Source organism: Danio rerio, chromosome 8, assembly GCF_052040795.2.
Source record: "Danio rerio strain M-AB ecotype USA chromosome 8, GRCz13ab, whole genome shotgun sequence".
NCBI classification, from domain to species: Eukaryota; Metazoa; Chordata; class Actinopteri; order Cypriniformes; family Danionidae; genus Danio; species Danio rerio.
The window spans coordinates 16,454,350-16,471,226 of NC_141028.1; the positions used below are offsets into that span (position 1 = coordinate 16,454,350).

General features: G+C 36.7%; 1 protein-coding gene across 34 annotated transcripts in view; it reads right to left on the reverse strand.

Annotated features, from left to right (window-relative positions):
• cep350 (centrosomal protein 350) overlaps window positions 1-16,877 on the reverse strand; it is a 50,865-nt gene that overhangs the window by 19,363 nt on the left and 14,625 nt on the right. For 4 of the 34 annotated variants that reach the window (XM_087264311.1, XM_087264295.1, XM_087264304.1 and 1 more), the window contains exons 11-24: window positions 13,206-13,828; window positions 10,826-10,950; window positions 9,392-10,287; window positions 7,755-7,905; window positions 7,096-7,229; window positions 6,784-6,955; window positions 4,241-4,494; window positions 3,999-4,159; window positions 3,793-3,903; window positions 3,122-3,262; window positions 2,498-2,631; window positions 2,042-2,146; window positions 1,778-1,944; window positions 99-301 (exon numbers count right to left, since the gene is read on the reverse strand). In XM_087264311.1, coding sequence (XP_087120437.1) covers window positions 99-301; window positions 1,778-1,944; window positions 2,042-2,146; window positions 2,498-2,631; window positions 3,122-3,262; window positions 3,793-3,903; window positions 3,999-4,159; window positions 4,241-4,494; window positions 6,784-6,955; window positions 7,096-7,229; window positions 7,755-7,905; window positions 9,392-10,287; window positions 10,826-10,950; window positions 13,206-13,828 — 3,377 coding nt within the window. Of the gene's footprint in view, window positions 1-98; window positions 302-1,777; window positions 1,945-2,041; window positions 2,150-2,497; window positions 2,632-3,121; window positions 3,263-3,792; window positions 3,904-3,998; window positions 4,495-6,783; window positions 6,956-7,095; window positions 7,230-7,754; window positions 7,906-9,391; window positions 10,288-10,825; window positions 10,951-13,205; window positions 13,829-16,877 lie in introns of all 34 variants that reach the window. The other 30 variants (XM_087264310.1, XM_087264293.1, XM_087264303.1 and 27 more) reach the window with 9 other exon arrangements.

Consider the following 16,877-nt stretch of genomic DNA (forward strand, 5'->3'; position numbering starts at 1 on the left):
CCTCCAGCAAAACACAAACAAACCAACTATGACAACCAAACAGAAGCAAACACAACAGTCTGTTTCATACAGAACAAAGCTGGAATCAGAGATGCTACCTTTGTACTGGCTCTAGGGCTGGATTGGTCATGGTTGTGGTCTTCATCAGATTCGAGATGAGCTTCAGGCTTCTTGTCCAATGATTCGCGACGGTGAGCCTCAGATGGTAAAAGAGAGCGGAACGATCTTTCTTCAATGTCATCCTCGGTCATCGAATCGTCAAACTTCACAGAGTATTCTGTTGCTATGGAGGCACAGTCTGCTGATTGGAGGAATATAAGAGAAGTGATTAAAATGACTCATTTCTTAGAACAGGCTATTTCAGGGGTGAAGGCTGACATTTGAGAGCAGTGGCACCGTTAGATGCAAGTTCTACAGATGGTTTCACCAACACTTGATTTGGTAGCGCTGCACATGTAAAAATATAATAACATTTTTATCTCTTAAAGAAGCACATTTTACAGGAAAATAGCAAGAACAAAAACAAAGCGAACTGAAGGTTATTATAGCCTCATCCCACTTGTAGATCATAATAACCACAAGTATAGCACAGTAAAATTTTCACCATGAACAACAAGACATGCTTATTTATTACCAAATTAACATATCACAATGATTTCTATTTGGATTGTGATAATAAAGACTGATAACTGCTGCTGAAAATCTGCTTTGGCATCACATGAATGCATTTAAAATACAGATTTCAATATCTGAATAATGTTAATAAGAGTTCATAGTATTAATAATGTCACATTATTATCTGATAAGAGTTTTGATCAAATGAAAGCAGTTGATCATTTGTAGATCATAATAACCTCAAGTATACCACAGTAAAATATGGAATGATTTTACGTTTTCTATGATGTTATAAAAAATTTAAACATTTATTTAGTACAAATGCACAACTGATATAATTTAATTACAAAAAAATGTAGACATTATTGCATATCAACATCCCACATTTCTGTTTCTGTAAAAAAAAATAAAAAAAAACGAAATGAAAAGCTTTCTAACCTGACTGTTACCGTTTAGAGTCAATGTCATGGAAAAAGGCAGGGGTTTACAAAAAAAGACGTTTCATTCTGGTTCATATGTGTGCTGTGTATAGTTCAAACAAGTATTGCCATTTCATTCTGTTTTGATGCTCGATTTATCTCAATTGCAAGAAAATATCCTGGCTTATCAGTTGAGTGGAACTGTACCGTTTATTTGCACTGGAAGTAGGGCTAAACTAAAGATATCGAAAAATTATGTGGAAAAGATGTTAGTATTTCCACTACATACCAATTATTTAAGGACTGTATACTTTATTTATAAAAACAGGCAAGGAAACGTTTTGCTTAAAATACGGACTAGTTTTAAGATGCTGTGTTGCTTATGGGAATAAAAATAATGTTTGAGAGTAATGCATTTAGTGTTTATATGTCTATGATAAAACCAAACCAGAAATCCGAATATCTACTGAGGTTTTTGACAATACATTGTATTTTAAAGTCAAAATCTGTGCACCTTCCTTGAAAGTTTTTTTAGCCTGAATTAGATTCAAGAGAATTAGAGTATGTTTAATATTTTTATATGCTTTAAATATTTTCGTTTGATCCTTACACGTATATAATTTTTAACTAATTTCTTTATCGATATTGCAATATTCAACATTCTCCCAATATCGTGCAGCACTAGGAAATAAAGCAGTCTGCAGCACTTTATACACATGAATAGCACTCAATACAAGCTTTACCTTTCTCTTCAAGAGGGCCAAGCACACTGTTTGAGCAAAGAGAGTCATCGGCAGCAGTGTGAGCCTGGTCCTCCACTGAACTACTGCTTCTGTCTTTACCAGGTGTCCTCCTTTCCGTTTGATCAGAATGAGGTGGACTCAATTGGGTACTACTGCTGCCACCCCCACTTTAAAACAGACAGAAATGAGCATTAACAGACTGTTCTATAAGACCAATTATTTAATCTGTAAATGAAAGAAATCAGCTAAAATGAAATGTGTTACCTGATGGTGGGTCTTCTGGAAGGGATGGACTCTGAGAGGCTGTCTGGTGGCGTCTCGACCTCTGATGGACTCTGATGTCTCTCAGGAGACATTTCGCTTTTCCAACTACTGGAGAAGATCCAAAACAGTAACATTACTGATGTATATATTGCATTCACTACTATGACAAATTAGAAAAAACATTTAACTTTAGTAAATGCAAGGCACGGTTTAAAGGATAGTTCATCCAAAAACAAAAATTTTGTCATGAGCTACTCATCTCTAAATAATTCCTCATCAGTACTTTCCCATTTGTAAGCTTTCACAATGATTGGAATGACATATAATAATGGCTGATATTCATTTACTTGTGAGGTATTCCTTTATTGAAGCCTATCTGGCTCATAAGCTAAAGCAAGCATGAAATAGGAGGGTAAACAACAATGAAGAATATCTGTCTCAGAGGTGAGATGATACCTGTCTGTGTGGGTTTGTGTCTGGTGCGGTTTTGAACTGCGGCTGTGCTGTCTCTGCTGGTCATGCAGGGCTGTAATGGAGGGTCCAGGAACACTTAGTGCTCCTACAATCTGTGAACGTGCCAGCTCAGTCATCTACGAAGGGAGAGAGAGAGAGAGAGAGAGAGAGAGAGAGAGAGAGAGAGAGAGAGAGAGAGAGAGAGAGAGAGAGAGAGAGAGAGAGAGAGAGAGAGAGAGAGAGAGAGAGAGAGAGAGAGAGGGAGAGGGAGAGGGAAAGAGAGAGAGAGAGAGAGAGAGAGAGAATTAACAAAACGTATAATCCTTGAAAAAGTGTAATTTACACTGAGCAAATAAGCATGTAATCTTGTTTCTAAAATGTAGTTTTTTTACTACAATAAAGAACCCAAGAGTTTGTAACTACACATTACTTTCATTTATTTTATTTAAAGTTTTAGTTGAATTTTTTTGTTTTTTTGTTTCTAGTTTGTAATTTAAGCAACTTCAGCTAAATTCACTTGGTTGTCAAGAACACATTTGTTAATTTCATTCAAAGCTTTTTTTAAACGTACATTTTATTTAGCCTAAAAAAATTAATACAAATGTTTTAAGAGTAATAACGTCTCACTTCTTTAATGTGTCGTGCTGTTTCAGCTGTGTGTCGTGCGGCCTCAGCCTGCTGGTTGATCATCTTGTTTGTGGCCTCATGCAAACCTCCTAACGCCTGCTGTTGAGACTGAAGCAAACTCTCCTGCAGCTCTGCATGAACCTTGAATCAACCAAATATCATTAAACTTAATCATTTAACTTCAAGTTTAACTAGAAAATCCTGCAGATCTTTCTTTTTGTAACAAATAAACTTCTTGAACAAAGTTTCAAATGTATCCCAGGATGTACTTTACAAAGTTAAACAAACAGGCTTCATACTAAACAAACCAAAGTCTGACATCAAACTGACTTGATTAGTCACCAAAAGGTTTTTAAATATTAAAGGGACAGTTCATCCAAAATGAAAACTGTCATCATTTACTCTTCATTCACTTGTTCCAAATCTGTTTGAGTTTCTTTCTTCTGTTAAACAAAAAATAAGATATTTTGAAGAAAGCTAAAAGCCTGTAACCACTGACATCGATACTATTTGTTTTTCCTACTACGGATGTCAATGGTTACAAATGTTTAGCTTTATTCAAAATATCTTCTTGTGTGTTCAACAGATTCATAACGACTTGAAGATTAGTAAAAAATTAGTGAATGTTCATTTTTGGGTGAACTCTCCCTTCAACACTCTGGTATAATTACCCGTGCAGCCTTCTGTCTGCTTTCTTCCAGCTGCATCTGTGTTTCAAGGGCTTCCTGCTCTGCCTTCATCCTCAGCAGGTACAGGTCACGCTCATGCCTCTGCTGTTGAGACTAAAAGAGTCAAAGGTTAAAAGATCACTCTTAAATCACTCGACCAGAAGGTCACAGTAGATGAGATAATTGCTTAAGCAGGTGCAGAGCTTCACCTTCAGAATCTGTGCAAGTGAGACGGTTTCTTGCTGAGCGAGAGACACTCCTCTCACTCTCTCCACATCACCGAGCTGTCGTACCGACTCCTCCACTGCATCCAGGTAGTTGAGCTCAGCAGACAGGCGCTGATGCAAGACCCCAGGAGCAAACTTGAGCTCTGCTGAAGCGGAGGAGACATTGCAGAGTAAACCAAATCCATTCCTCAAATGCATATCTGCATTTTCGGTGTAGAGTTTACCTGTAGTTCTGTGCTCTGTTCTTCCTGGGCTTTGAGTATGTGGCGAGGGGTTGGATTTAGCCCGGACTGCTGAAGAGGAAGATGAGGAGGAACTGGGTAGAGCTGCGTGAGGGGAACCTGACCCTTGGACAGACCCTTTAGATGGGATACAGTCACCTGGAGACAACCGAGAAGAACCAGAGCTGGCTGGAGAAGCAGCAGCAGGAGTCGTCAGAGCGCTTCGGGGAGACTTCTTTCCCTCAGAGCCAAAAAGACTAATGAAAGAACATATGGTGCAAATAATCAATAATAGTACTGATACTAATACACACTCAGAAATTAAGGTACATAATCACTGGGGTGTTACCTTTTTAATTGGTACACTTTTGTACCATACATGTGAACATTATGGCCCGTTTCGACTGAGTGTTACGGTACGGTACGGTTCCCTTTTAAGGCTGTTTCCACTGTAACCTAAAAGCAAACAGTACCACTTTTTGGGTACCCTTTGCAAAGGCTCAAACAAACCTTGTCGTCGTCTTGATGAACAGCCACAAAGCCAAAAATAAGAGCAAAATCTACCCTGTGCCCCGTAGTTTTTTTTACAAGGCCATCTAAAGTGTGAGCAGGTTCACTTTCTTGCTTGACCTGACCACGTGTCTAAATTTTCAAACAGCGAACTTGCTGAGCTAATGATAATAAAGTGCGAGTGATTATTGAAGTGCTTCTGACACCCGATCCTCTAAAAAATGGACAAACGCGAGAGAGAAGCCTGAAAAAACAAAAGAGAAGCCCGACAAAAAAAAGGAGCAAATGATAGTTTCAGCATGAACAAACTGCCATGTTTAACTATTATCATCACCTTTTGGACTAATATAAACTCGGAATGACGGATTTACTCTCTAACAAGAGGTAACATATGCTAGCGATGACTAAAGATACAGATGAGAGGTTTGCGCTGACTGTTGGCTATATGTTGCATGTTGTTTTAGAACCCAAATAAGGACTAAATGTATGCTGTGTGTAGTTTTTCTGTAGTTGATAACATATCAGAGACTGTAAGGGGCTGTATGTGTTTTTATATGTTGCATTAATTAATTAATTTATTTATTTATTGTATACAATTGCAAAGGTTACAGTAGGCTATTTCGTTAAACTGCAGTACTAATTAAATCATGTTCATAGAAAGGTTAGTAATGAACATTTATACACCAGTATTTGTGTATAAAGCATCGGTTTTGTGAGAAGTGCTTCTCATATGATATGTAAACGACCTGTAACATTACAACTTTACTTTGACTTTCCTTGAGCGAGAATAACGTTGACTGAAACTTTCTGTCATACACCACACCCACCAAAAGAGTACCATTGGTACCCTTTTAGCAGTGGAAATGCAAGCCTGATGAATGTGACACGTACTGTACCACTCAGTGGAACAGGCCATTAGTAGCTTTAGGGTACACTTTTGTTCCCTTAATGTACTATGAGGTACACATTTGTACTTTTTAAGTATTAATATTTACCATTAAGGACCTGTTATGAACAAAAATCTACCTTTTGAAAAGCTACTGGCCCAGAGACAGATTTTGTACCTTTATTTCTGAAAGTGTATGAATTAAGTTTTGTATGATTAGATCTTTTAATATTAAATAATGAGAATAGGAAATATTATTATTTTTTTTAAATAAAATATATGGTATGGTATATAATATCTTAATAAATACATTTTATACAGGTTTTCAAAAAGCAAAAGTTAAATTGGAAAAACTGTTATCAATAAATAACTGTATAATTAAATTAGCATTTTGTTTTTAAATAATTATTTAACAATTGACTTAAAAACATAAAAAAAAAAAAAAAGTTAACTCTTGGGTGTAACAGTGCACAAAACAAACTTTACCAGTCCACTTTCTTAATAATAAAGAATTTGCCCTACGGTGGAAGAAAACTATGTGTACCGATGACAGGGGTGACCCATAAACTAATATTGATCCAATTAAAATCCTCTGCTACTGTATAAATTCATCCAGAGACCACATCTCTGAAGGATACGGCTCTCAGAATGCTGAAAAGGCAGGAAGGCATGATGGGAATCTGACTCACAGGCTTCAACAAATGCCACAGGGAGGCTCGAATGTCACACTAGAGGGAAATATCTCCTTGGCAATGAGCCTGGCCAGCAGCGCAGATAGTTGACTAAACAAAAGAGTCAGTGTGTGTGCGCATTGCCTCCCACCTCGTTTTCAGAAGGGCCCTTCACCTGACATATAGCAGCACTAATATTGACACTGGCTCCTCTGGGCTCCGATAATTATGATAAACGGGAACAGCAAGGATGTTGCTTTTAAGGATATTTCCGGACTGTGCTTATAATGTTTAAGTTCATGTCCGGTAACTGGTGGACTAGCAGAATGGCATGAATCTACAATTCTGCCAAGTTTAAAAAAATTTGCATGAGGGTACACATGGCAGTCAGAGTAAATGTTTTTATTCACCTTATGTTGACCGAAAGGCATACGTTTTAAAGGTATATCTGTGTTATATATGTGTTTAACCGTCTGTACCTGTGGATGGAGTGTATAGAGATGCCCCCCAGAGTGCTGTCTGTGTCCACGCTCCTGTGAGAGCTGCGACTGGATGCTTTCTCTGAGCCGCTCTTCTTAAAACCTTCAGCAGGGAGATCTGAGATTGCGGAAAATGTGTTTCTTTGTCCTTCTTGCAAGCTCCTTTCTGAAGCTGAAGGAATGTACACGAAGATAAAATTAAATCATGATACAACAAACTAAATACTAGTAACTCTGATAGCCCTATAGGAAGATTTTACACACTAAATGACACTCAGGATAAAAAAAGTAGCCCTCTAGGATAAGTCTGACCTCTCTTGCTGCTTGAGCTGGCTGAGTGTGGAGAGGAGAGAGGTGTGAGAGCTGGTGAACGCTGAGCTCTGTTGCTGTATGCAGATCTGCCACTTAACACATCGTCTGGAGGACTGAAATGACCAAGGCCATTACTGTGGAGAGAAGGCATTCATTTGTTTGTTTTTATTGGCATACCAGCATGTACAGCTGTTTTCACAGTAAAATCTTTGTACGTTTGAATAAACTAATAACATGGAGTAGCAATGAAATAACAACTAACTCACATCATTATAAACTTTACATAAGTAAAAACAGTAGAAACGACAAGCAAGCTAAAACCTTGTCTAGTGGTTTTCATAATGATACATTTTTACAGTAAAATACATCATCTTTACTGACATCATTATCTCTCAGTAAATATCTGGAATGACCAGCTTGGCAAAAGTAAGTAGTAGAGTTTACATTCATCTTATATACTGCACATACACATGCTATCTATTATTTTTCTGCATGGAAAACATGAAATAGAAAGGATGATGTGACGATAGTCCAACACTGCCCTCTTCAGGCTGATTACTAGAATCTGTGCTAAATTAAATCTGTTCTTCCTCTTTATAAGCAATCTCAATTTATAATTTAGGGATTTATTGAGAATTTAAAAAAAAAACACTGTTTACCTGAGCCCATTGGGGCTTCTCTTGGATGCTGATTGGCTACTTGCACGTGAAGAAATGAAGTCATCTTCATAAACGATTCCATCCAATGAGCTGGCACCAGACAGAACAGAGCGGACAACTGGAGAACTCTTACCACCCCTTTCTTCAAATGCTACAGCAACAAATAAATGCAATGAAAATATTTAGCAATCAAATTGTACTTATTATATAATTGGCAAAATATTTATGCAAAACGAACTGAAAATGCAGATTTTTTTCATCATAGGAAAAATTTACATGTACCATACATCTACAATATAGGGTAGCTTACATGAAATCAATATATACTGCACGATATTAGAATTTTTAAAAAGATTTTTGATAAATATTTTGTTTTGCTGCAATATGAATACAACATCAGATGATTTGAATAGCTCAATTTGGAAAGATTTTATGAATTTAGTTCGACTTTTTATATGCAGTGCATCTGTACAAAATATATTCAAATTACAAGCACATATAAATGCGACAGAAAAAATAAAAAGTTCAATAAACAGCACTTTATGGTTTTCTGGGGAGTTAAACCATATTCATATAGAAATTGAACAATCCAATTTAAAATAACATGATTAGCATTGTATCAATAATTGTATTTAATAATATAAAAATAATATTTAATAATATTTTTGAATCTTTAATAATTACTCTAATCCTGCAATGCAACTATTGCAGAAACACACATTGCAATATCGATGCTCAAATAGTAAATTATTCAACCCTAATACATAGCACACATTCGAAATTATATTAAGAAACCATAACCTAAACTGAAAACTCTCTGTCAATAGAAAACAGCATTCAAATCTCACCTCAAACAACGCTTTTGGTGCGTTCGTGCTTAAACTCTCACAATAATTTTCAGCTGCAAGCAGCAGTTTGCAATCTTATAACATAGTGAAATTATGCTGTAATTATTGTTGTCATAGTCACTATTATTTGTAGATAAAAGTATCATAGAACATGAATATACCTAACTGTCAAATATTTTTGGTTGCATCAATTTAAAAAAGGAATGTAGGTTAGTGCTTTTTATATAGTTCAAAATAAAAATGATAATACAAAAATTTAGCTTTTTTCCTGTAATTTAAAAAATGGGTAGATCTTGCCTTTCAGCAAAAAGTTTGGCATTTTTGGCTAAAAAAGTTTGGTAACCCCTTAGTTAAACGGTTAATATGTCACAAACATCCCTTGTTTAAACCAATCAGAGAAAGTGAAGGGCGGTAGAAAGTCCCCTTGTTAAAGAGATATGCAGCTTTAAGCTGACGAGATTGTTAATTAATAATTTATATTTCAATATTACCTATATGGATGTCCTTTTTTTCTTTTAAAGTGAACTTGTAAAACTGCGGTGTTAAACGCGATGCAGTCGAAAATTTTGGTGTACCTAACTTCTGTTCTGTTGCACATTTGAAAAAAAAATGTTGGTCCACCAGTGCAAAAACTTAGTCTACCGCTCTGTAATATTATACACAAACTCTTTCCAAAAACGATGTTCATTGCTAAAATCATTAACTAATAAATACTAGCTAAAATATAAGCTGGCAAAAACACATTTATTACATTAAATATGATTGAATACAAGTTTTTGAGATTCTTACCTTTCCCATAACCCATGTTCTTTGTAAATATATTAATAACACTGTGGGGGCTTCCCTTGGCCAGTTCTTCCCATGGTCCATTGCTTCCTCCTTGTACAAGACTTAGGGAACTAAAGGGTGGCTGCTTCTCTGCCTCTATCTGAAAGCGTGAAATGGGGTTTAAACTGTCTCCATTCATATGGCCTTCATTAAATCCTGCGGTTGTCAATCTGGATCTGGGCAGCTCCTGCATGTCATCGTCAGATATACAGCCCTCGCTCAGCAGAGGACCTTCGCTGATAGAACCACCACTGGAGTCTAGTTCAACTTCCTCAACAACAGGCTTTGGAGGAGAAGGCGTCTTGCGTGCGTTTCTAGATGTGAAGGCAGAGGCCACAGGTGTTTGTTTGACCCCCATTTCTGTCTTCTCCCTAAGGCTGTGCAGGTTGCCCACGCCTGGTAAAGCCTCATCATAGGTGCTCTGACCTGCAGCAAGCAGCCTTTGAATTCTCTCAACCAGCTCATCAGAGTCTGTCCTATTCTCTCTGACCGGTGGGCTGATGGGTTTAGCCCAGCGGTCTTCGTCTAGGATTAAAAGACCTGTGCCTGTATCCCTGGCACAACCGTAGTTTATTCCGACACCTGCTAGTTTGCGTGCCTCGTTCTCAATGCGGCTGGAGAGAGAAGCAGCGGTGGCCTTCAGAGCTTCAATACGGCTCATTTTGTGGCTTGTGGCTGATGGAAGTGACTGGGGTGCTATTCGGGACTCTCTGCTAGGTAGTGAAGGCTCTTGATCAAGTTCTAAGAGTTGAGAGAAGATATGACCAGAAGAGGGCGGTAGAGCACTGCTGACGTGCAGAGCAGGACTGTGCTGGTCGGACTGCAGCCAGGGCGACCCTCCAAATCCCAAATCATTCCTAGAGAAATTAAGAACACAAATTAATGAAATATTATGACAGAGAGATTACCAAAAATGCCACAAATCGATATGCATACAACATTACTTAACACATGAAAATGAATAGTAAACGTGGCTTAAAGGATCACCAAATCTCACCAAAAGAGCTCAAGAGAAGAGCAGCTTAAGCATTCAGATTTACTTCATTTTGTGAAGCTTCACTTCACAGCAGAAACCACCAACTACATGCACTTAGGGGTGGCCATGGAAACCGATAAAGGCTAGAAACAAACACTCCTTGCTAAGCAGCGAGCCGACAGATTAATATGTTCTTACAGAACTACCTGCAATAAGAGCATGTCGTCTGTGTAAGGGGACGTTTGTGTCGTCTCACGTTTGGGGAACAGGGATATTTAATGAATCTGTTGTTATTAAAATGTACAAAAGAAAGCTCTAAGGGGAAAACTAAAATTAGATGAATGGTCTTTATGTTGGGAAACCAAAAAAAAAAAAAAAGATTTTGTGACAGACAATTTAAAGGAATCTGTGCATTTTACCTGGAGAAAGGCGGCTGGCTTTGCTCTGGTAGGGACAGATCACTGCTGGAGGTGGCACTTTGAGGTCGATCATGTCTTTTGTTTTCTTTATCAGACTCTCCAGACGGCTGGTAAACTGGTCTTGGCTGCAATGTAACATCAGAAACACTTAAAACAGCAGCAGTTGGTTATGGGTTTAGCTGATGTCTAGAAGCCAGGGTGTCCAATAATCAATCCTGATATTTAGTTCATGATCACATAACATAATTATAGTTCATGGTTTACATAATAAAACATAAAGAAAGGCAAAAGTATAATTTTACCTAGAGCAAATAAATGTTTTATTTATATTTTATTCCATGTTTGGTCTCAGTAAAATTGCAATTTCAAAGAACAGTTTTGTATTTAAAAAATATTTAAAGTGTAATTTATTGCTCTGATAAAAAAAGCTTAATCTTCAGCAGTCCCTTTAGAAATCAATCTAATATGAAACATTTATTATTATTATTATTATTGAAAACACTAGAGCTACCTAATATTTCGGCAGCAACAGTGATACTTTTTTTTCACTTTTATTTTGGATAGGAAAGTACAAAAAATTGAAAGGAAAGCATTGGGAGCAGAGAGAGGGCAAGGATCGGCAAATAACTGCGAGGCGAAATCGAACTTGGGTCGCCGTGAGCACTGGAGTGCATGTGTCGACGCACTAACCACTACACCACTGGCGCCGGCAACAGTGACACTTTAAGCCTGATTTATACATTCGCCGGCTGCCATGTCACGGACATCCGCTGACTGCCTGCACACTTCACGAAACGGACGAGGTTTTTATACTTGACGCATTTGCCGTTGTGATATTTTTTTAAAACGACAGGGGGCGGTCAAAACAAACCCACCGTAAAGTCAGACAGATAAAGAGAGAAGTAGAAAGTGTCCGGAACTATCATCAATATTATTGAAGATTTTTAGACTTATTATTTTTTATAAATTATTCTAATGATTATAAAGATTTTTATAACCATTCAAGATTTTTTTTTTTAAATCAAACTTTATTGCATCACTTGCTTTTGTTCATATTTCAGACTTTTACCTATAAAAGTTTTATTAAAATATTAATGACAACAGAACATGGGTTACTCTATAAGTATTTTTTTATTATGGCAAGAAAAAAAGAAAAGTACTTACTAAAAAAATTAAGATGTTTTTTTTTTTAGATTTAGCCCGCTCCACAACTGACACATTGCTGTCTGGCTAGTTTCTGTCCTCTACTTATATGCTAAAAAGGCGATGATGCTAAAACATTTCTGACCATTATCACCAATAAAGCCTAGAAAAACAGGGGATCAATTTATTGTAAACCGACAGGTTCAAATATTCTTTTCCAGTTATGAAATAAATAATTTGTTCCTTAAATATAGTTTTGTAACTATTAAATTGTTTGGAATTCAAAATTGTTATTCATGCATCAGTGTAAAATCTAGGAATGGTAGAAAAACAAATCTGCAATTGTATACCCAAATCTCCACTTTTGCCATGTTCTCTTTTGGCTTACAGACTTATCCCTCAAGTTTTTCCAAACTTTTTAACAAAAACTTTCCTCCTTTTCCACTGCTGTTGCAATTTTAAGCCAATAATTATTGGTCAACTGGTTATCCCTATGATCAAGCATGGAAGGATCAAAAAGATGTCTGTACAATCGTACCAGTTTCAGACAAAATCTCTTTAAAGTGTTTCATATTCAACTCGAATCAAATGTAGCGCCGCACCAACTTTCGCTCGAGTCTCAAAAAACTTAATGTGCTCCGCCAGCCGAACTCATGTCGCGCGCCCCCAAATCGAACCTCCACAAATACAGCGATGACATCACATTCACCACGCGCACTCAAGCTAACTAGCAGATGCATCGAGTATAAACCAGGCTAAAAAGGTTAATTCTCCTAAAGCTGAAAATTCTGTTATCATTTACGCACCCTTCAATCGTCACAAACATGCTTGAATTTCTTTCATCTGTTGAACACAAAAGTAGATATTCAGATGAAAACTGCAAAACTGTAACCACTGGCTTCCACTGTTTTTGTTTTTCCCAATATGGAAGTCATTGATTACAGATTTCCAGCATTCTTCAAAATATATTCTTTGAAGTTCAGCAGAAAACGGAAAGTGCTAAAAGTCTGTAACCAATTGAGGGCTAGCAAATTTGTATATTGTGCTGAACTATCCCTTTAAGAATTATTTGATGAACAGAAGAATTTAAACAATTCAATACATTTTAGTTAATTAAAAATAACTTCTTTTGATAAAAATGTAAAGCTCACTAAACATGTACGTGCATTTATAATATAACAGTAATAAAATCATGATATCTTCAAAAAAAAAAAAAAAAAAAAAAAAAGCACTTTACCTGCTGGCTTCCGTTTGCTACAGCCTCTCCATTGATCTCTTCTCGGAGCTGAGTGTGCTCCAGCAGTAGCTTGGTGTATGTTTCCTGGAGCCGCTTTTTTATTGGAACTTCAGGTGCAACCGGGCCCTTATTGGCCCCTGCTCGTTGTTTCCTGTAGAGCTCTTGTAGGCGTTTATTCTTGTTCTCTTCCTCCTCTCTCTGAGCTCTCCTCGCCTCTGCTTGTCGTTTTTTCCTTTCTTCCTGCTTTTGCACGATATAAAGCCGCACCGCTTCAGCATCATAGTGCCGTTTCTTTGGCACAGGCTGCTCGGGGGGCTCTGCTCTCTTGGTAGTTTTGGCAGGGCTGGCACTGCGGGAGGTGCGGGTCGAGGCACGGACTCTGGAGGTGGGCACTGCCTCCCTCCTGCTGTCGTCCTCCTCCAATTGCAGGTCATCTAGGATGCCACGGATGTCAGCTGAGAGGAGGTCTGTGACGGGAGACTTTCTTCTATCACTGCCGGCTGACATGGAGGGTCCAGCAGTTTCATCTGGAGGAACGTTATTGCGAGATCTTTCTGAGCTGCTGTGCCTTGGGCGCCGGTTATGCTCTAGACGAGGATCAGAGCTGGAACGTGGAACAGGGCCTGCAGGAAAATATGAAGACAAAGGCAAGACGTTACCTCCTGAACAGGACTCGAATATACATATATATATATATATATATATATATATATATATATATATATATATATATATATATATATATATATATATATATATATATATATATACATACATACATATATATATATATATATATATATATATATATATATATATATATATATATATATATATATATATATATATATATACACATTCTCATTTTTAACACATCTATAGTTATGTGGTGACAGAGTTAAAGCTCTTTCTTGACTGCACAAAGAAACAGGAAGCTTGCGGCATGACATCACTTTGTTGCATAGACACTATTGGTTAAAACCCAGCAATGTAGAACACTGAAGCAACTTGAAGCCGAAAGCGCGAGTACATCTGCAGTCTGGAAGCATTATAAAGTTGATGACGACAACATTGCCATAGCAAACTGTAAGATAAATAAACTTGGGATTACCTGCAGGGTGTTTTAAGTTGAGGTGCTCTTTGTTTTTGTATATTTACTCTTGCACTGACTTAAGTCCAAAAGTGAAGAATGGATGTAATTTATTACTTGTTTGTTCAAGCTACCTCACAGAAGTGCTCTGTTTGTTAACGGAGTTGTTGAATGTTAAAATAAGGTGAATTAAATAAATAATAAGGAACATCCTGGATCGGTTTCTTTGCTCTTCTTTATTCTTTTTTTATGTATTATAGAAGTATCCAATTAGGTTTCGGTATTGGTGGATACTTAAAATTAAATGACTCGGACGGGAGCACAAAAAAACCTGATCGAGACATCCTTAGTTGAAACGAAACATTATATGAATATAACGCACATGAAAACACGCAAGGTCATATATACTGACCACATAAACCCCCCCCCCCCCCCCCAACACACACACACACACACACACACACACACACACACACACACACACACACACACACACACACACACAAACTCAAACACACACAAACAAACACAAACAAACACAAACAAACACAAACACAAACAAACAAACAAACACACACACACACACTTTTATAAATGTTTTTTTAATAATACACTTTCTAATGATTACTGATCCAAAATAAAAATGACAAATATCGCTAAAATAAAATGCAAAATGTAAACTTTGTACTTTCAAGGATTGCATCTCTCTCACGATGCTGTTATTCATGTTAAATTCTGAAAAAAACATTAATGTAAACAATGCAATTTGTGACATCACAGCTGGTGATTGATGATATAAATTATATAATGTTATTAACATGTAAAATATTATTAATGATATTGATATTTTTTCAACACTTTTGTAAACATAATAGTTTTAATAACTCATTTCTAATAACTGATTTATTTTATGTTTGCCATGATGACAGTAAATATTATTTGACTAGATAATTTTCAAGACACTAATATACAGCTTAAAGTGACATTTAAAGGCTTAACTAGGTTAATTAGGTTTATTATTATATTGATGGTTTGTTCTGTTGACTATCGAAAGAATATATAGCTCAACAATAAAGCTCATTAATATTGACCTTAAAAACAATAAAAACTGCTTTTATTCTAGCCAAAATAAACAAGAAACAAAAAAATATTATCAGACATACTGTGAAAAATTTCCTGGCTCTGTTTAACATCATATAGGAAAAATGTAAAAAAGCAAAAAATTCTAAGGGGGGCTAATAATCCTGACAACTGTATGTATTGTCATATTGCAGCGCAGCTCTACTCATCTGTAAATAATTTTTTTTATAACATCATAAGATGCTTTTCCTCTAAAAAAAAAAAGTCAAATCAACCAAACTACTTTTATGCCACTTGCTCTGTATTTATATGTCTGAACTAAAAAAACAGTTGCTGCTTGTAGATAATGTTTAAATCAATAGAGCATTGAACATGACCCTCTCTGCAGTCCAATAAATCAGTATTGGAGTGGCTGTTTAAAGTCTGGGTTCAGCCCTGTGTGTGTGTGTGTGGAGGGCGGCAGGACTGTGGAAGGAATCAGGTCGGCTTGTGCAGTGAGTCAGAAACACCCAGTCGAACCCTATTCATTACGGTCACTGAGCAACAAAGTTTACCAATGCAGGGAGGACGTCTGAATCTTTATTTATTAATAGACCTGACACTTGGGCCACTAGCTGCTGGAAGCAGATATGGTATTTAATAACTGCTGGAATAGACAAGTTCTGTTTAAATTGTGATCCAAAAGAGCTTTTTCCATTTAAAAAGGTCATGACATATTATTTTGATTATTATTTTTATTTTCTATATAGTTCACTTATTAAGTTAATATTACATTTTGACCCTAAAAAGATAACACATGAAGAAAAAAAATGTTCAACCATCATCTTTACACTCTTGGTGAAAAGGCCTGATTTTAAAAACTGAGTATTTCAAAGCTTGTAAGTAAATGACCACTGTTTTGCTAATGTCATTGCATTAGGAAAAGCATCAACTGCATAGTATTGTATTTCAGTGTGTGTTTTGACAACATTGTCCTTATAAGCTTGTCATTTAGGCACAAAATATGACAAAAATAATAAATGGCATTTTCTACATTGCCGCTGTCGGCTCCAAAACAGCTGACTGCTTTGTTGTGATCTCTATAAGCCTTGTTTACAAAACAATCTACAGGCAAATGCTCTGGAAAAAAAACATGTAATCTTACAAAATGATCTGGGACACCATCACAAATAAACCATTCACTTTGTTCCTGACACGGAAATCATCCTGAAGCCTGTACAGAGATGCAAACAAGCTGTTTAAACCTGACACGCCAAAGTGAAACTCCTCAGTTTCTCCCGTTTGTCTGCAGACTCAGGCGTGTAGAGAAGTGATTGTAATTGCTTCTATTTGCTTCTGACACAATGCTGGCACCCGGAGTAGGCAAGTTTAAATCTATTTTTAGTGAATGTCAGTGGGAGGTAGAGGTAAGAATGAATAAAAAAGTATATTTTAAAAATTGATACAGCATAGTGTCGCAATATTTTCTACGACAATTCAACACAATATATAAACATTCCCTG